Source organism: Dermochelys coriacea, chromosome 3 (genome assembly GCF_009764565.3).
Source record: "Dermochelys coriacea isolate rDerCor1 chromosome 3, rDerCor1.pri.v4, whole genome shotgun sequence".
NCBI lineage: Eukaryota > Metazoa > Chordata > Testudines > Dermochelyidae > Dermochelys > Dermochelys coriacea.
Window position 1 is genome coordinate 2,626,076 of NC_050070.1, and position 20,832 is coordinate 2,646,907.

A 20,832-nucleotide genomic window follows, 5' to 3' on the forward strand; every position below is an offset into this window, starting at 1 on the left:
CTTGTAGTGTGGGGCCCAAAACTGGACACAGTACTCCAGATGAGGCCTCACCAGTGTCGAATAGAGGGGAACGATCACGTCCCTCGTGATCGGATAGAATCCTGGAGAGCTAATGAAATAGGTACACCACAAGAGAGTGAAAGTTGAGCAGCTGAGAGAAGGGATTTTAGTCAAACCTCATCTGCCCACAGAAGGTGAACCGGTTTAACAGCCCTTACCTCCTGTCCCTTAATTGAAGGAGTAACCATCCATAGCCTGCAAGACAGGTCTTCCAGAAACACCAGGAAAGACTATAGTTGACCTTGCTGATGTCTCAGAGGCAGGTTCTCAGTCTGGGAGCTTTGACCACCCTGTCCTTTCCATATTGCTAAATAGCAAGAGAGATCCACAGCAGTCTAGACATGTTAAAGGCTGTAATGGGATATAAAAAGTTGAGAACCTTGCTCTAGGGGTTGACAACAAGCAGGAAAAAGCTTTAAAAGAAACTCCACTCATACTTTTAGGCTTTCTTTATCCATCAGAAACAAGAAGGGGCACAAGCCCAATTTAAGAAAAAAAACAAACAAAACTTAGGTCACCTTTTACATTACCAAGCTGTATGAATTCAACAAGTCAATGAGTCAGATGTCTGAAGCTTGATGGACATTGATAAAGCAAATTAACATATGGAAAGGTCAGATATGGAGTATAACAAAACCTATGCAGAAACAGAGTTTGCAATATAATCTCGCAAGAGTCAGTTATACACCATGCCCTTCAGTGGGAATTGAGACACCCTTGAGAATCCTAGCATGAAGTCCTGGTCACCTCTTCACTTAGTCTTGCCTTTCTGTTTATTCAGTACTTACCCCAATTAGCTGATTATCATTTCCACTTTTTATCTTCTAGCCAGGGTATGGTTAACACAAGACTTCATGGATGACACCAGGGCTACCTTGATTTATCAGAAAAGGGGTGATGGAAGCTGCAGCTTCTTCTAACCCCATCTGTGTACACACACAGTAGGGGGACAGTCTAGATTGTCACATGTCAGGTCACCCTTGGTCTATGCAATTGAATCCGGAAGTTGCTCCTGAATTGCCATTCTGGCAGGATGAAGCAATACAACTGTATACCAGAAGCAAGTCCACATCTTCACCACAGTTCCTTATATAATGGAGCTAGCATGACACCTCTATTTCTAAGACACAGATTTAGTCACCTCTGTTAGAGGTACCATGCTTCACAAAGGGAGAGAAAGCTTTTACCAGCTGCTGGCTTGCTTTGCTACTCTTTATCATGATTCCCATACCTCTTTTTTTTTTCAAAAAAGAAAACCACCAAATAATCCTTCAAACAGATACTCGGAACAATTTACATGAGAATTGGGTTAGAGCAGAATGCTATGGGTAAAGGGAAAAGGCAGATGACCCTTACACATGCACACTCTCCATAGCCCTTTTTGGCTGTGATCTGGAGTTCAACTATCAAGGGGGCGGAAAGGAGAAAATGAAAGGAAAATAAAATGCACCCTCAATTCCCTCAAAAAAACACTGTCCCTCAGTCAGACCCCAGAAATGCACCAACATGCAATGCCTGACTGTCACACTCTACCTCCACCTGGAGGCTGCAGATCTCAGCTCTTCTTCAGATACTAGTCTCCTTTGCTTTGTTCATACCAGTGGTAGCAATGGTAGGAACCCACCTGTAAACAGGTCTCTAGGAAGCTATGTAATCACTGCATTGTATAGAGCCACTCTGGATAATGTTCATTTACACGGTCCCTAAAATACCAGCATCTGCCTGGAGCCCTGTTTAGACTTGGGCTCCCACCCCAATGCTGCCATCGTTGGAGCTAAACTTGTGGTAGCAATTTTTTGAAATTTTAGGAAAAGTTTCTTATGGTAGACACAGCACCTTTAGCTGATAACTAAGTCTTCCGGAGTGACAGAACTGCAACATTATTGGAGAGATGTAAGAAGAGATTCAATGAACTGTTAGTGGGAATGAAGCAGTAAGCAGGTCTGTGAAACACAGGAGTTGAAAATGCATGACAAACTGTTTTTTTCTGACCCAGTCATGGACCAGGAACCCATGGCGCAAGGAGCTCTATAAACACAGAACAAAAAGACAGTCCTTGCCCCAGAACGCTTACAATCTAAGTAAGAGACAAGAGACAACAGATGGACATAGAAAAAGACAAGGGAGTACAAATGAACCACCAGGCAGCATTCGTCAGTATGGTAGGAAGTGGCCTCAGCACAGCAGCAGCCTAGCCATTCTCACTTTTTTTTTTTTTTAAACCTGCATCACAGCAAAGGAGAGTTTTGAGGAAAGATCTGAAAGTGGATAAAGAGGTAACTTTGTGGATGTGTAAGGGGAGCATCTCCCCAAGCATGATGGGGCAGCATGCAAGAAAGCATGAAAATGCTTGTTTGTAAAATTAACACATGGGCAATGGAGACTTGCATCATCAACTGATTGGAAGTGAGCCCACTGACAGCTCGATAGCGAACAAGAGATGACAGGTAGGCTGGGGATTGACAGTGATGATCCTTGAAAGTGAATATAAGCAGCTTCTGTTTGATGCAATAGAGAAGGGGAAGCCAGTGGAGGGATTCAAAGAGAGGGGTGACATGGTCAAAGCAACATATTTATACAGTATAGGAACTAGCTCACTGATTTGACTCCTCTCCACCCCTCACCCCCCACATATAGCGAGCTACTTGGGCCCAATCTACAAAGAGTACCTAACACATGCACGGATGAAGTTGAAGTTCTTAGGGTAGCATTATTTCAAACTAACTGTTGTAGGAGCTGCTGGGTTTAAATGTGGAGATTTACCAAGAGGTACATGAAGTTCAGACCAGCTCTGGAACAAGAGGATTCAGTACAAAGTTGTTAAAATACATGAATAAAATTATATTAAAAAATATTCTTTCAACATACTCACGGGTTTGGCTGTTAAAACCACAGCATGGCTAAAATGGGAGACTTTTGTAGCAGACAGTACGTATCTACAGAACAGAGTAAACCATTTCATAACATTCTAGTTCTGCAAATTATATCAGGGCCAGAGGGAAATATGAAGCTCCTTTGTACTAAAACTGTAGAGATCATACTTCTGTTTTATTATGAGTGCAAAATACCCATTGCCTTAGATACTCTCAGTCTTCTTGACTGCTTTCTAGCCACATCCAGTGCCTAGAAGCATTTCAAAGTACAGCTATGATTTTGCAGTCATAGGCTGCAGCATAAACTAATCTTCATAGCTTGCTTCTAGCTCATGGTACTTTTCTTCAGCTTAGATTTTGGGTTACAACAGAAAGTCCTAGTGCAACCAGATCAAAAAGTTTAATTTGTGTTGACTGGCATCCTGTGATTGGAGTTTGGCAGCTGTTACCTTTAAGGCCATAATAGGCAAGATCCAGATAAAAGCTAGGAAGAATAATAGTTACCATAGAGCTGGTGATAAAGAGGATCTAAAGTCTAGCTCTAATTTGCACTTGTAAGATGCAAAACAGCATAAGATGTAATCTTGTGTGTATCACTAGGAACAGGTTCCATTCGTCCTGGTGATCTAAGGAGTCCTCTCAATGATGACTGCTGTTATGGGGTAAAGGAAAAAGGAGCATGGAATTTATCTTACTCAAGGAAAGATGAGAAGTCACTTGCATCTGTTTCAACGTCCTTGGGACAATGAATGTTGTCGGTGGCCTTAGCATCTGAGTGAAAGCACAATCTATTTTTAGACTGGAAGTGGGGGGGGAAGTTGAGGATCTGATTTTCAGAGGTGATGGGAAAAGGTATCACCTCAGACCCATTCATACCAGAGCCAAATAAATCCTGTATGCTCTACCTGTCACTAGATGTAGCTGGGTTCCTCTGAGGGAAATGAAGTAGCAGAAATGCTGAGCGCCCTGTTCTGGGTAAATTCAGAGGGAACAAGTCACCAGCTACTTCATACTGGGCGTTTGAGTCAACTATACTGAATCAAACCAGCCAGTGTTTCATTCGGTCTCATATCCTGTCTGTGACAGTGACAACACCCAGATGCTTCAGAGGAAGGTGCAAAATCCCTGTGTTGTACACCCAGGGGAAAGTTTAATATGGGAAAGTTTCATGCCAAGCCCAAGCAATTAGATTTCATGCTTCAGGGTGTGAACCAAGTGTTGTCTTTTATCACTGGCCTCTCAGTGCCGCAGTATGCCCAGGCTGAAGAAACATTACATTAGGTGGCAAAATTGCTCCTCCCTTGAAGCAAGGATTAGATTTCTTAAAATAGAGGTTTTCTTTGAGTCTTGGAACCTTATTCTGGGCACTAAACTTAGCTTCCTTGTTTAAGATTCTTATATTTTTAAGGCCAGTAGAGACCATTCAATCATCTAGTCCAGGGGTAGGCAAACTTTTTGGCCTGAGAGCCATATCGGGTTTCTGAAATTGTATGGAGGGCTGGTTAGGGGAGGCTGTGCCTCCCCAAACAGCCAGGCGTGGCCCCCGACCCCTATCCAATCCCCCCCGCACTGCTCACCCCCTGACGGCCCCCCGGGACCCCTGCTCCATACACCCCCCTCCCCTTGCTCCCTGTCTACCCCGGATCTCTCACCCCTGACTGCCCCCCCATCCAACCCCTCCTCTCATTCCTGACTGCCCCCCTGGACTCCTGCCCCATCCAACCACCCTTTCTCCCTGTGCCCTGACTGCCCCTGGAATCCCTGCCCCTGACTGCCTCCCCAAGACCCTGCCTCCATTCAACCTCCCCTCCTTCCTGACTGCCTCCGCAAGACCCCTGCCCCCATTCAACACCCCCTCCTTCCTGACTGCCTCCCCAAGACCCCTGCCCCCATTCAACCCCATTTCCCCACCCTCTGACCGCCCCCAACCCCTATCCACCACTCCGAACTCCCCCGCCCTCTATCCAACCCCCCTTGCTCCTGACCCCTTACTGTGCTGCCTGGAGCGCTGATGGCTGGCGGCGCTACAGCCGCACCGCCCAGAGCACCAGGACAGGCAGGAGCTCGCAGCCTCGCCGCCCAGAGCATGGCATCAGCAGTGAGCTGAGGCTGTGGGGGAGGGGGAACAACAAGGGAGGGGCCGGGGGCTAGCCTCCCGGGCCAGAAGCTCAGGGGTCAGGCAGAAGGGTCCCGCGGGCCATAGTTTGCCCATCTGTGATCTACTCTGACCTCCTGTACAAACACAGACCGTTAAATTCCATCCAGTTATCCCTGTATTATGCCCAATAACTGGTGTCCCATCTCATCTCAGGAGATGTTTGGGGTTCAGATGGAGCCAGTAGAGGTGGCAATGTTATCTGGATCCCTCTCTCTGGCCCGGTCTGGTCAGGACATCCCTCAGGATTCGGATGAAGAAGGTCTGGGGTCACAGGAAATAGTGGGTGTGGCAACCACGATGGTAAAGCTTGCTCCAGTAGCCTCCGTCTATTCTTCCATATTCCCCCCGCCCACCACCCTGAAATATCTTTCTTTTAAGACCCAAAAAGGAAGTGATAGGGTGGAATAGCCCATCCCTGCGTTATATTTTGTCCACCCATTAGGCCTAATATCCAACACATCAATTCTGGTTCACTGATTTCTGGTTCCATATCTTTTGTTTTTAACAAACACGGTTGCAACATTGTCCTTGAGGTATATTAACATGGCCTTTTTTGCTTCTCTGTATCGTTTTCTTGCACCTGTTTATAACATTTATTACTGAAAACTTTTTCCATCAACATTTGTTATATGTTGCTGCAATATCTTATGAACTTTTATATACTTTTTACAATTGAGCTCACAATTAGGGTAAATCTGTAGGCCCAATTATCAGAACACACACGTACTCCTGACCATGGCTATGCTGCAATGAAGTTGTGCTCTCTATGCCTCATTAGAGCCATTGGCCACAGAACTGCATTTTCTGGAATGAACTGAGTCCCATGGCCCTTAATACACCAAAATCAATAAAGACATAACCCCGTTGCTGAAGATCCAGGCAAAACCTCTCAAAATGATTCAACAGCAGATAAAAAAATAGCTAGCAAAGAAAGATCAGCCATTGCATTTACACAAACTAGTTACTGTAGTTCTTCCACACACTGGTCTGTTTCAGTTCACTTTTGCTGACACATTTCTTTCTAAGAATATGTAAGGCACATGTTTCAGCACATCCATGCTTGAGACAACACTGCACGTGAAACAACAAGTCTGGGACTAAGGTTGGAAAAACTTTTATGAAAGGAACAGAATGCAGATATGGCACAGTGCATTCAGTGTCTAGAACGTAATCACATGTGGTAGGATGAGAAAAGAATATTGTAAAATACGGTTGCATAACAGGCGTGAAAAAAGAAATAGGAAGGAGGGGGAAATGATGTGTTGGATATGAACAGCAAATGGAACCCAAAAACTATTTAAAAAGACAGATGAAAAGCTATCTTTCAAAAACAATCCTTACCTATGTTATGAACACCTCCTTTCTTAATTAAAATTGAATTAAAAAAATAGTATTGTTATCTTTCTGCATTTCACTTAGCTTGGACAAAGAATATTGAGAGGCAGCATTATTTGGGGAAATAGCACAGATTCAAGAGTAACACATGGTCCACACTACTAAGCAGGACCAGCTTGCCTAAACAGGCTAGGCAGGTGGGTAGTTATGATCAGAACGCTGATTGCCTGAGACCTGCACACCCAGATCGTCTGAACTAAAAAATTCTATTATTTTTGTTACCCCGTCCTACCCTTCCATCCCCCCACATCACATTTTTAGATGCAGGCTCTTTGGGGCATGAGTATCATTTACCAAATGCTTGTCCAGTGCTTAGCACACTGGAGCCTCAGCTTGGATGAGAGTTCTAGACACGACCACAATATATAGTCTCTGCTTCTTACGTTTCCATAGCATGGCATATTTCAGTTCACAGTAGGAGCTGCAATGGTGTCATGAAGTGGAGAAAACATCAGGTTTAGGAAAAAACAGATGGTAAAACATGATATTTCCTCCACTTACCTTCATTGAGCCATTGCAGCGGCTCTTGACAGTGGTAACAGGAATTGCTTGTGATATCACCAGCAGCATTGGACTCCAATGACTTTGCTGGGAGAAAAAATGACAATCAAGGGACAATTAAGTTTTCTTTAATTTGTGTGTAATTACTGACAGGATACATAAATCAATATTCAACAAAATATTGAACATATAATAAATTAGGCAATGTCCAAGCTTTAAATAGGATCCAGTATCATGGCACATGGCAAGACAGAAAAACACTGAACATGGGTGCTGGAACTAGAGGCCTAGGGGGTGCTGCTGCACCCCCTGGATCGAAGAGGATTCCATCATAACACAGAGTTTATGGTTTGGTTCAATGGCTCTCAGCACCCCACCACTATAAAAATTGTTCCAGCACCCCTAACACTACAGCAGGGCCAGTCCAATACTTTTTGGACTGGTAAGCAGGATAATTTTCAGCCCCAGATTTTCAGCACCGCCACTACTCACCGGCATTACCACCACTCACCAGCAACTGGAATTCCCCGTCTCACCCAGTGAGGCTGGAATTTAAAGGCATTGTCTTCCTGCATGCAGGGGATGGGGAGGAAGGTTGGTGTCTGCTTGCACTGGGGAGGATGTATATCTGCTATGGTCTGGGCTTGTAGCATAACATACTAGACTGTGACAAAGACAGAGCTCCCAAACACAAACTGCTACATGCAGATGCCTTTCCAGGAAATGCTATCTTGAGCATGGTGCAACATGAAGGAAACATTCCTTCATCTGGTGAGCTCAGACATGAACAAGATAGGGGAAAGCATGCTTTTCATGTAGTTTTTCTTTAGCAAGCAACAGGTGATCTGTACCAGTCTCAGTGCTTTTTGCAGACACTTTTAGGCCTAACACATGGCAAAGACACTTCTGAAGGGGAAAATTACCTTTCCTTTTCCATCTGCTTTTCTTCCTGTCTTTGTTACTGCCACCATCACTGCTACTGCTGCTGCTGCTGCTGTTCTCCGAGCTTTGAGAGTCTGACTGCGCATCACTGCTCTCTTCTGAGCCATCAGACAGCTCTTTTAATCCATCTGGAACATCCTTCTGCAAATGAAAGAAAAACAGGCGGAGTCAATGTGACCTACTCCAATTCCATGAAAAAATTTATGGGAAACCAAAAGAACCTCAAAGGAAGAGAGTTTCAGTATTATTTACTAAGCACTGACAATGGTTTCTTCTATGCAGCAGAGAGTGATGTCAGAGACAATCCACTTCTCTGGCTTCTCACACACCCACATTGCCCTATAACAGCTCATACAAAATGCTGCCACTAAACTCCTCTATCTTGCCTGTCATTTTCATCAGGTCCTCTATTTATATTTTCCTGTCACCACATTCAATTGCTTTGCCTTCCTTACATACCTGTTGCTCTTTCATTCCAACATCCCCACCTGCCCACCAACACCACTAACCTTAACTACTTGTTAGCTTCCTGTATAACTGTCTCTGTTCTTCCTCTTACACTGCGCTTTCTGAGCTTACGTGCACAGCACCTTCCTTCTGCAGATGTAAGTCTCTCTTGAACAAGTTCTTTATGGGTTGTACTCCTGCTCTCTAACCACTATGTCTGGCCTTAGATTGTGAGCTTTCCTGGGAAAGGGGCCATTCCTTGTCTGTTTGAAAGCACCTAGCCCAGGATAATAAATCTTCCTCCACCACCCAACATAATAATTTTGTTATTTATATAACATCAAAAGTGTGCAAAGTGCTTTACAAACAACTAGGAAGAGGACATTACCCCTTCCCCTGATGAACTTAGAATCCAAAGAGATTAACTTATCAAAGGAGGATAAGGAGTCTAGTGGCACCTTAAAGACCAACAGATTTATTAGGGCATAAGCTTTTGTGGGTAAAAAAGGTAGGTTTTTTTACCCACGAAAGTTTATGCCCAAATAAATCTGTTGGTCTTTAAGGTACCATCGGACTCCTTGTTGTTTTTGTGGAAACAGACTAACACAGCTACCTCCTCATACTTGACACCAAAAGGAGAATAGCGGATGAGCCATAAAAAGTAATTGATGAAGATGGGGGATTTAGCACAATTTTCACATTTTTTCCAGGGGAGAGGGGACCATTTTGCATGGGACTATTTTTTAAAATCCATATTACTACCTATCCAGATGTTAACTCCCACATCCAATCAAATACTGATGCCAGCCTTCATTGCTCACTTCAATTTTTAAACAACCACCTTTCATGTAGTCTCCCAGGCTGCCTCTTACACTTGGCAGACGCTTCTCATAAATATCCACAAAGCCACCTCATTGTCCTCCTTTATATCCCTCCTCAAAACTCTCTTTTGCAGTGATGCCTATTAAAAAACAACTTTACAATGGTTTGGGCAGCTGGTGTGCTAAGACCATGGCTTATCAGATTGCCCAGTATGGTCTCATTGTTTCCTTGTGCTTCCCCATCTGTCTGTGTCTATCAGTTGTCTCTTGCCTTATACATAGATTGAAAGTTCGGTCCTGTGTTTTGTTCAGCACCTAACATAAATACGGTCCTGGTCCATGACTGGAGCTCCGAGGGGCTAATAAAATACAGATACAAATAAAACAACAACTGTTAAATGTTTGAAGGGCAAACTAGGGTTTCTAAGCTTCATGGCAGGAGTGTGTTTTAAGTTGAAAGCCTAATTGCCTGGGTCAGGGAGAAAGTTCCTTTATTGAAGAGGACCTAGGGCCTGATCCAAAGCCCACTGAAGTCAATGGAAAGAGTCCAACTGACTTCAGTGGGCTTTGGATCAAGTCCATAATGACCAGTAATATACTGACATAGTTTGACGCAGAAGTGGACCTGGCAGCTCTCCAAGTCCCTTGTAAAAACAAATGTCAAATTCACTGAATTATAACTGTGTGTGTGTGTGTGTGTGCGCGCGCATCTGTGTTTTCGTGCTGATGAAAGCTACCAGAATGACAGCCTTGCAGACCGAAGTCCTGACTACCCATACAACTGTTACGGCACAGAGAGTGAAAGTTCCACACACAGACTGCCCTTTAGTGATGACCATATATATATTTTTTTGGCCTGAATTACCACAAGGATGCTAGTTAGTTCCAACAGGTTTCATGATTCTTCTGGTGTGGATTTTCATTATTATTGTTAACATCTTTTTGCAACATGTTTCCTGTAATTGTCTGTCATAAATATAAAGGGAAGGGTAACAACCTTTATGTATGCAGTAACATCAAATCCCTCTTGGTCAGAGGTACAGAATCACTTACCTGTAAGGGGTTAATCAGTTCCATTAACCTATTTGGCACCTGACCAGAAGGACCAATGGGGAAAGAAGATACTTTCAAATCTGGGGGAGTAGGGGGGAGGTTGTTGTTTGTGCTCTCTTTATGTTCCCTCTTCAGACAAAGAGCGAGAGGGACCAAGCAGGTAATCCAGCTCCTACTGAAATGATACATCTAAAATTACAGAAATTGTAAGTAATAGCAAGGAAATGTATTAGATTATCTTTTGTTTTAGCTTGTGAATTTTCCCTATGCCAAGATGGAGGTTTATTACTGTTATGTTACTTTGAAAATTGTTCTGAGATTGACAGATCTTTCTGCTGGGCAATATTTACCTATAAGTGACTGTTTTTTAATATTTTTTTTTTTAACATTTTCAGCTGACTAGAGAGGGAAAGCTTTGACTGAACAATATGGTGATCAGTCCAACAAGCAGCTATCCATAATATTTAAGTTATGCACACATGTCAGATAGCACTGTTGGACCAACACAATGCCAATGATGTGAGCAAGGGTGCATCCAGGTTGTTTTGCATTTGTCGAGGAGTTGGAAGACAGTGTTTGACTCTTGCGGTCCCTTCTAACCCTATGATTCTATAAGATGGTGCTTGACCCATGTCATCAGCAGAAGTAGGCCACTGCTGTTCATGTTGCTAATGCCATGTTTTCCAAGTACGCCATGCCATGCAGAATCATCACAGCCAACACAAGCATTAAAGTAACCTGAAATAATGATGTAGTCTTCATAGGGAGTCAATTGGATCAGATCATTTTGTTCAGAATAAAATTGCTCCTTACCCTCAGAGTTAGTCATTGTCAGTGCATCAGCATTGATCAGTGAAGCGTAACATCCACCTCTCAGGGGCAGTTGGAGCTTCACCCGTCTGTCGTTTACACTGATAGACAGGATGTCCAAACAAGATAGAAAATTGTTTCTGATTGCAAAGCTGACTGTGCCATGCAGCTGGTTTGGTGGGCATCCCTTTCAGGAGAGAACGTGTACCCAGCACTCTCCTAAGTCAGTTGACCCTCTTCAGCAACTTGCATCTCGCTCAGTGCCACAATGCTGATAACGTATCTTTCAAGCTCTTGAGCAAGAGTCTGCCAGGCAGGATGATCAGTTTGGATGATCAAGGCATGTACAAATATTCCATGTCACAACACTGAGTCAAAAAAGGAAACTGAGGCTTGTTTGAATTCCAAACACCTGATGAAACAACCTCCAGCCACAGTATGCTAGTCAGGTCTGTTCAGGATGAGCAACTTTTAGGGCACCTTTTCTAGCTCTCTCCTTGAATTGCAGTCAGCTGTGTTGTCCCTGAATAGGGCAGCCAAGTCGATTAAGATGCTGTGAGTCTATGGTGTCCCTCCATTAAAGCTTCATTATATCAGCAACATTGGGATAAATAATTTACAGTCACGCAAGACAAGCCAAACTATTATTACAAATTACCTATTTTCAAAATCTCTCTTTTTAAGTCTTCTATTTTGGGGAAAAAAACATCTGTGGGGCACAAAATGACAACCACAGAATAATCTAGAACATGCTAAACAACTGGTGCAAAATCTGGATGCTCTTTGCTTCTTGGAACAGCTGTCCCCATGAGGCAGAGGAAGCCCACATGCAACTTGATAGCAGAGAGTATGTCTTGCCAACTGTGCCTCTTCTCGTTCCCTTTTGCTTTATTCTTGGTGAAAGTTCTTTATCATACTCCCCCGATGGGCTGCCCAATCTGTATTGTGGGCCCATCATATTCTAGAAACTCCCACGCACCAAGTCAGTTTATAATTTCCTGTAATATACACACAGTGAGACTTTCATCCATCTATTCTATTTTCCTTCTCCGAAGCGCTCTATGCAGGGCAGGCATGCACTCCAAACTACAGAACCAACACCTTTTCCACACACTTTTCTTCCTTATAACCAATTGAGCAAACAAAGTGTTATTCTACTGTAAAAGATAATTAAAAATGGCATCCCATATTTATTCTATCTTAGTGACTCCAAAACAAATTACACTTAGTTTACAAGAAAAAGCTAGCTTGGTAGCTATCAGTCTTGCAAACTTAGGCTGGGATCTCAAAGTTTGAGAGAATTATTTTGCATATTTTATGTTGACAAGACAATAAAATCAGACAGATGTCTCAGGATAAATAGGTCAACAAAGAAACATTTGTTTCGATAAGGGTCTGTAATATGGCCTGTGAAGTGGTAATAATGGATATCAACTGTCTAAATACTGACTGGGAAAACTAAAGATGCCCAAGTGAAGGATTGCATCATGATTAATCAGTAAGACTGGACGCTATTCTGGACCTAATCATTGGCAATGAACTTTGGATAAATAAAAGTGGAGATGGAGACCACCTACAGAGCTAGAGATCTTTTAAAATCCTGTTGAGGGTCCATATAAAGAGCAGACAAAAATATTGGCCTTCAGAATACTCAATTTTCCAGGAACATAAGTGTAGTAGGTAATAGTATTAGCACTTTGTATACGGCAATGAGAGAAAAACCTAAAAGAGAGAGGTATTAAATACAGAGGAATTAAATCTCTAATGGCAGGGGGGAGGAGAAGAGGAAGAGACTACAAATATGAGTTGCCTCTCTTGTGCTAGACATCCAGGCTATGAACAGATCTTATGGCTTCTTCTTCCATAACATTTCTAAGATGGAGAGCTTATGCACCTTGTGCAGGAACTGGAGTTCTTTGAGATGTGTCCCCTTATGGGTGCTCTATTTCAGGTGTGCTTGAGCCCCACACGCCTTTGATCAGAGATTTTTGGCAGTTAGTACCCATTCAGCCCACGCATGCACCCGGGCTTCCCAAATGAACCACCCTCAGTTCCCTCTTCACTGCCAAGTCCCACAGAAGAAATTCCAAAGCAGAGGGGAAGGACGGTGGATAGTGGAGCATCCAGACAGACATCTCAAAGAACTCCAGTTATTGTGCAAAATGAGTAAACTCTTCTTCTTTGAGTAATGTCCCTATGATTGCTCCACTAACGGTCTTCTGAGCAGTATCCTCAACAGGAGGAGGGAGTGTCAGAGCAGAGTCCAATACTGAAGAAAAGATTGCATTCCCAAGGGCACCTGATCTAGATGAATGAGTCACTGCTTAGTGCTTGGGAAATGTATATATTGAAGCCCAAGTTGCAGCCTTCCAGATCTCAAGGCTGGAAATGATTTGAGTAATGCCACAGTGGTAGAGAGAGACCTCACTGAATAGGCTAATATCCTAAAAAGAAATTATAAATCAGCAGATTCATAAGAAATAATACATCCAGAAATCCCTCTGAAAGTCTCTCAGTGGTATCATTGCTGGAGTCTGCCAGATGGTCTTGGCAGGGTTCAACAGGGCTTTCATTAATTGGCAAGGCAACTCAGAGAGTGTCCACTGAAAAATACCTAGGAGCTTATGTTGCAGCTCTCTAACCTCCTCCAAGGGGATCTGTAGTGAGTCTGCAATACATTTCCATGAGTCCGGGAATTGTCTGAAATCATCAGCAATATCTCAATTTCACAAACAACAACAACAGTGCATCCAATCCAACAGGGTATTAACGGAGATGGAGAGCTAGGGAGTGAGTATACCAACCTCTCCATCCTTGCAGTTTGCTGAGATGAAGCCTTGCATGCTGAACCACATAAGTGCAGGAGACCATACGCCTCAAAGTCTGAGGCAATCTCATACTTTCATGGTAGGATAGGCTTTCAGGCTAAAACAGTGGCCAACATTGACTGGAATCTTGTTTGTAGGAGGAAGGCCCTGGCTTCTGAAGAGTCCAAGACCGGCCCCTATAAAAAAAATCTATCCTTTGAAGCAGCAACAAGATTGACTTCTCCCTGTGTGACCCAGTGTGCCTAGGGAAGCCTTCTCGGCATTTCCAGTGATCAGGGCAGGCTGCAAAAGGGAGAGCAAAAGATACTCCCAAGACTGGTGGGTAACACCAATGTTAAACTCCCCAACCAGTCACAAACTGCGCTTCTGATCCCCGACACTGGTTATCAAGAAGCAAAAAAAAAAAAATCACACAGCCCCCTTTATTGCATATCAGTTCTCTGGTTCCCAGTTAGCACATAGGACCAGTACAGTAAGAAGTTATTTAAAAAACTCTGCTCACATATACAAAATGTTCTTCTGACCCAAAGGGTCAGTCTCATTAACAGGTCAATATAGGTTTGGATCTTACCCAAAATACCACACTGCCAATTAATCCTTTAGTATTTTAAACGAGAGGTTTATTATAAAGCAAGAAAAAAGAACAAGAAGAGAGTTGTTAAATGATAAAACAATCACATACATACAAAAACTTCAAAAGTCCATCAGGTTCCTAGCAGTACTGGTGAGTTTGCTGGCTTGAAAGTCCCTGTGAAACACATCTACAGCTTGGAGGGGTCATTCAGTCCTTTGTTCAGAGCTTCGTTTGTAGAAAGGTTACTCCAGAGGTAAGAAGCAGGACTGAAGACAAGAAGCAGAAGATGCAGATGACTTTTATAGCCTTGCGCCATGCTGCTTGATTTCCTTTGTTCCAAACACAAGCTGACCATCACATGGCCTGGAAGCCTTAGAGTTCTGTCCATAGGCATGCCCCTGCATGCCTTGCTGAGTCATATGATGTATCCCTTGCCTTCTCTCAATGGGTCAATTAAAGCTGATGTCCCTTGATGGGCCATCAAGCTGGCTAGGCAGCACTAATGCCAGTCTGTCTGGGAGTGTCACCCACATGCACAGCACAAGTTTGGAACTACAGACATACCATAAATATAATTTACAATACAAGGTGATACAAACGAAAAAGATCATACCTGGCAAAATGTATCTGCAAAAATGTTATATTAGACAGCGTATCTGGCATAACTCATTGCAATTTTACAATATTGGTATGCATAATATCCTGAAGTGCCCCCCAGATTCCATACAGTGTCACACCCTGTTGATGAGCAATCTTACCACACCAAAGATGGACTGGCTAGTAGTCACGTTGGACAGCACTTGAGTCTTGAACCAACCTCTCACCAGCCAGTTGTCCGGGTATGGAACTTCTGATTTCCTCAAGATCACCACCACTGCCATACGCTTTGTGAAAACATGTGGCGGTGCACACAGGACTGAAAAATGGTAGTTGGGTTGGTTGACCAAAACACAGAGGAATTTCCTGTGGCTTTGATATATTGCCACATGAAAATATGCACTCTAAGTTGAGGGCAGGGTACCGGTCACCAGAATCCAAGGAGTGGCTAATAAAGTCAGAGTGACCAGGAAAACGATTTTATTTAGGCATTTGTTCAACTTTTACAGATCTAGTATGGGTCAGATCTTTTACTTTTGGGATTAGCAAGCAGTGAGTGTAAAAACCAAAAGCCAGGATGGTTTGTTGGACCTCCTGAGGGAGACCAGATGACTGGAGTCACAAACATCTGCGCATCATAATGGCCGATACCCCAGCACTAACTGTAGAATCGCAGCATCCAAATCCTCTTTCAGTGAGGTCCAGTCCACTAATTTTCTCTCATCCACCATAGTGAGGAACTATCCATCCTTAAGCTTCGAGATACTGTCCCAGATGTTAAAGTCATAGCAACCCAGCAATGCCTGCCGATTAGCAATCCTGAACTGCAGTCCAGCTGTTGAATAAAGTTTTCTGCCAAACAGATAGCGCTTCATTGCATCCTTTGCTTTCGGAGTAGATGCTTGCTAGCAGCTGAAACCACCAATGACCACCAACAGGGGAGGGGGTGTAAAAATGTTCAGATTCCTGTAAGGGGAGAGCAGACCTTTCTGCTGGGGGTAAGGGGGGGGGCGGCGTTAGGGAAGATGGAGTTTGCCACAGCACTTTGGTGGACTCTTGGATAGCCTTATTAATTGGCAAAAAGAAAAGGAGTACTTGTGGCACCTTAGAGACTAACACATTTATTTGAGCATAAGCTTTCGTGAGCTACAGCTCACTTCATCGGAAGTTCCGATGCCACTAAGGTGCCACAAGTACTCCTTTTCTTTTTGCCAATACAGACTAAGACGGCTGCTACTCTGAAACCTTATTAATTGGGAGCGCCACTTGAGAAGGTCCTATAAACGTTAAGATGTCGACAAATCTGTGGGACCTCTCTCAAATCTTATCCATCTGACTATCCCAGGCAGAAGCCACCCTCTTTAAGAGGTTCTGATGGGTTCTATAATCATCAGATAGAAGTAAGGAGCCCTCCACTACCACTGCCTTGTTGGGTAATGAAGAGGAGGAAGCCAAAGCTGGCTGTGGTGAGACCTCCTCTAGTTCTTCCAAGGGGAGATTCACCAGAGCAATTTCCTCTTGCTCAGTATCAAGAGTTTCCTGCTGAGATTACTTTTGATGCCTACTTAAGGAAGTAGAGCAAGAAGGTTTCGGAGACTATCTGGAGGCAGGGGGAAAACCCCAAGGGTTCCAAAATGGCCATTGGAAAGGCCCTGGCGCCCAATTTCTTCCAGACCAAGGATCTCTACTGGCTGGCCACCACAGAGCCTCCAGTCAGAGGAGAGTTGTGAGCTATGTGATGCAACTGTGACAAGTATTAGCTGACCTCCAAATCTGACCAAGTGTGTGTGGTTTGGGGGTGGGAAGGTAGGGGGGACGCACCTGTTCCTGTCTGAATCATAGAATATCAGGGTTGGTAGGGACCTCAGGAGGTCATCTAGTTCAACCCCCTCCTCAAAGCAGGACCAATCCCCAGCTAAGTCTGTGCCAGGTATTGGTGTTGCTAGTCTGGAGAAGATGGTATCAGAGATCATCACTGGTTTCCCTCTGGACAGCACCATACGATGAGGTTCTCAGGTGTCCAGAGGAGCCCACACTACTGAACACTGAAATGAAGAAGCCAGCAAATATTTAGTAGCAGTTAACTGTACCATTGGATTCTTGATCCCTAGTACAAACAGTACCAAGAGACTTAGCAAATCACATGCCATAGCATAAACTTCCAGAGTTGACAGCACGAGGATAGTACCTTGCTGCTGAGTCGACAAGGACAGCACTGTTGAACTAGATGGTTCTGCTTCAGGGTCTGGTCTCAACAGGACCTGTTCTCAGGTCCCACCTGAGTAGATTATTGCCTTGGGAGTGCCATGGCCTTGAGTGCACTCCATCTTTTTCAGCATGCTTGCTGGACTTGGGTGCCTGGGAACTTGATTGCCCAGATACTGAGTCCTTTGAAGCTATGTTCTGGGTGCCTCTTCCTCATTCTCAGGGAGAGTGACTTGCATTGGGATTCACCAAAACAAGAGGAACCTTCCTGCACTTGCTCCAAGCAGAAAAGCTCCGAGAATGGGAGCAGGAATGACCATCAGAAGAAATTTAAGTCTGGTCTCCTTGTCTTTTTTGATTCTTTGTTTAAAGACCCTGAAGCAGCAACTTGACTGAGGTTGCTCATTCATCAGTTTCTTGCAGGACTCGCAGGTCTTGAGCCTGGTGACTGAGTATTAAAACAAAACTTAATACTATTACTTAACACATACTATGACTAAACTCAAGCACCAACTATATACACATAGACAGAGGGGAAACTTGCAGTAGCTAGATAACACGCTCCAACAACTGTCATGATTGGTACGAAGGAGTGGGGTTGGGGAGGCTCTTCCCTTTATATCATATGCAGTGGCATGAGACAGCAGAGGGCACATGTGCCAGTATCTGATAGGTACTGCTGAGGAAAAAAAATCTCCAACAGTGCACTGGGTGTGCACATACTGAAATGTAATGGCCATGTGCAATCACCTGAATAAGAACTAACTATTCCTAAACTAACATCAATATTTACAAAACAATACAACAGCTAAAAGAGATGCATCAAGATGCGGACACTGTGTAGCCCTGTCTCACTGTTACAGATAACAGGAAGGAACTGAGTAGAAGTTGGGCTGCTCTGTCCTTCATGCCTTTGGTACAGGAGCACAAGAGCATGTGTGGCTGCCAAAAGATTCTGATCTTAAGCGCATGCATGCCAAGAATAGTGTTTATTATAGAAATATCTAGATCTAGACAAGCACCAGAAGAACTTTTAGTTTACATACATTGATGTCTACTTCTCCTTTTTCAATTTGTTATACATTGCTTTTTTAGTTCTAATTGCTGCCTTCACTGTCCCTGCTAGCACGATGGGCTCTTAGCTAAAGTTGTCCTTTTTCTTGAACATGTAATTGAGACTTTCGGGCCAGCTAATAAACTCTTCTTTAACTCCTCCCAACTCTCAATTACATTTTTCTGTTAATTTTTCCTCCTGATCAATTTTCCTCATAATTTTCCTCAGCTGTAGGAAACTTGCCATTTTAAAGCACCAAGTATATATAAATGGTAAATTTATATATATTATACAATTATATATGTATTCCTTGGTGGGCCTCTCCTGTGTTTGCCTATACTGAATGTAAATCAGGTCATGATCATTGGTCCCTAGGTAACCACCTGCTTCCAGTCCAATGATCAGTTCATCCTTCCCTGCCATAATGTCCAAAACAGTGTTACTTCATACTGAATGCAATATATTCTGTGTTTAGAATATTATCTGTAATTTTTAAAAACTCTGATTTACTAATGGATGCCTGAGACCTCCAGCATATTTCCCCCAAATTCAAGTCCATACATTACACACAGGTGCCATTCTATGGTTACATATAGGTGATTAAACAAAGGGAGTGAGTTTTCACATTTAATCTATGGAAAAATCTATAGCGGTGCCAGAGGCTGGTTAATTCAGTAGTGTTATTGGAGAATAAGATTTCAAATAAAGATTTTAATAGTTTATAAATGAGACTGATTCCAAACAAAATAATCCTAGGGTTCCCTTTTTAATAAGTTCCCCAGCTGGGGGACTGGACGGTTTGAGTCAATTAATAATGGAAGAAGGAATTCTTCGGCCTAGGTACTAATCTAGATTAATGGTGACAAAGTTACCACTTGATAGCTAATAAATGGGCTACATTCAGTGAATTTATCAGCCCTGTTCCTAGGGAACAGGAATTGATATCAGCAAATTAACAACACCATTAGCAAGAGTTCATAGAATCATAGAATCATAGAATATCAGGGTTGGAAGGGACCCCAGAAGGTCATCTAGTCCAACCCCCTGCTCAAAGCAGGACCAAGTCCCAGTTAAATCATCCCAGCCAGGGCTTTGTCAAGCCTGACCTTAAAAACCTCTAAGGAAGGAGATTCTACCACCTCCCTAGGTAACGCATTCCAGTGTTTCACCACCCTCTTAGTGAAAAAGTTTTTCCTAATATCCAATCTAAACCTCCCCCATTGCAACTTGAGACCATTACTCCTCGTTCTGTCATCTGCTACCATTGAGAACAGTCTAGAGCCATCCTCTTTGAAACCCCCTTTCAGGTAGTTGAAAGCAGCTATCAAATCCCCCCTCATTCTTCTCTTCTGCAGACTAAGTTGGCACCCCTTATTTGCAGTCTCAGCAGAGAGGCGAAGGACTGCTAAGGCATGAAGACTAAACATCCTTCTCATTTGGAGATGGTCCCTCAACATCAGGTTTAAGGTACACTGGGGAAGCTTCTATTGCAATTGCTTATGCTGTTGAAGATCACTGGATGAGGAGCATTTCACTCTTCAGGGCTATCAATCCAAAACTTATTAAAATGGCTAAAAGTTCACTAAAGATTTTAAAGAGAGTTCTTCCAGCTGAGACACTTACCTTCAGTGTGTACACTCCCATTCTCCCTGGAACCTTATAGAAAATGCCCTCTTCCCCTCGGGAGTTTGTATGCAGCATAGCATTTAGACATGCAAGAGGAGAAGTCCCACTGAAAACAAAAGCACAGGATTAGCCTCTAATGTTGAAGGAACACTACTAAAGATGATGTTTACTTGGTCAATATTAGTCCTATTAGTCATTTGCTGAGAAACAGGAGTGAGACACTAATGGCCTCTCATAGCCTTTAATAGTCAAACTGTAAAGCATGCAGAGGTGGAGTGAATCCAGCCCCAGAGGGGAGAGGAGCTAAGTTGCTATATTCAAGCAATGTTAGGACTGATTGAATATGCACTTGTCCCAGTCCAGGGGGAAAGATTCCTGCCCAATTTCTCATCTCAGACCCTCTCTTCAAATCCTGAGCTAACAAAGTAAATATACCCATGGACAGCTTTATTTTTAAAAACCCTAATTTATTAAAATCCTTCATCTTCAAACAGTGAAATTAGAAAATCTGTAGGAGAAAGTAGTACAAAGTCTAGTTAGATGCAGAGAGCGAGAGAGAAAGAACTTAATCTGCTCCTGTTCTGTTTTCCTTGAGTTGGGAGCAGAGGAGAGACAATGGCTTGCTATATTGTAGTGGAGCCAAAAATGGGAGACAAACAGCTACAATAAGCTCAACTGGGGCTTTTGGGGGGGAAGCAGGGGAGAGAAGGTGGGCAGAAGGCTGAAACTCAGGTGGGAGGCTAGCTTCAGAGCAGTCAAACTTATTTTCAAAAACAGATAAATATTCAGATCGCTATTAGGAATTTATTCTTGGATTTGCTGTGAGCTTTATGTTGTGGAAAAATGCAAGGTGGAGAGATACCAAAAGTTCTCTCTCTCTGTCTGTGT

General features: G+C 43.3%; 1 protein-coding gene across 16 annotated transcripts in view; it reads right to left on the reverse strand.

Moving 5' to 3' along the window:
* Positions 1-20,832, reverse strand: part of ASXL2 (ASXL transcriptional regulator 2) — a 236,576-nt gene that overhangs the window by 114,281 nt on the left and 101,463 nt on the right. For 10 of the 16 annotated variants that reach the window (XM_043509989.1, XM_043509988.1, XM_043509986.1 and 7 more), the window contains 3 exons: positions 19,942-20,050; positions 7,911-8,070; positions 6,988-7,074 (listed from right to left, as the gene is read on the reverse strand). In XM_043509989.1, coding sequence (XP_043365924.1) covers positions 6,988-7,074; positions 7,911-8,070; positions 19,942-20,050 — 356 coding nt within the window. Of the gene's footprint in view, positions 1-6,987; positions 7,075-7,479; positions 7,557-7,910; positions 8,071-19,941; positions 20,051-20,832 lie in introns of those variants that run through there. The other 6 variants (XM_043509997.1, XM_038393797.2, XM_038393803.2 and 3 more) reach the window with 3 other exon arrangements.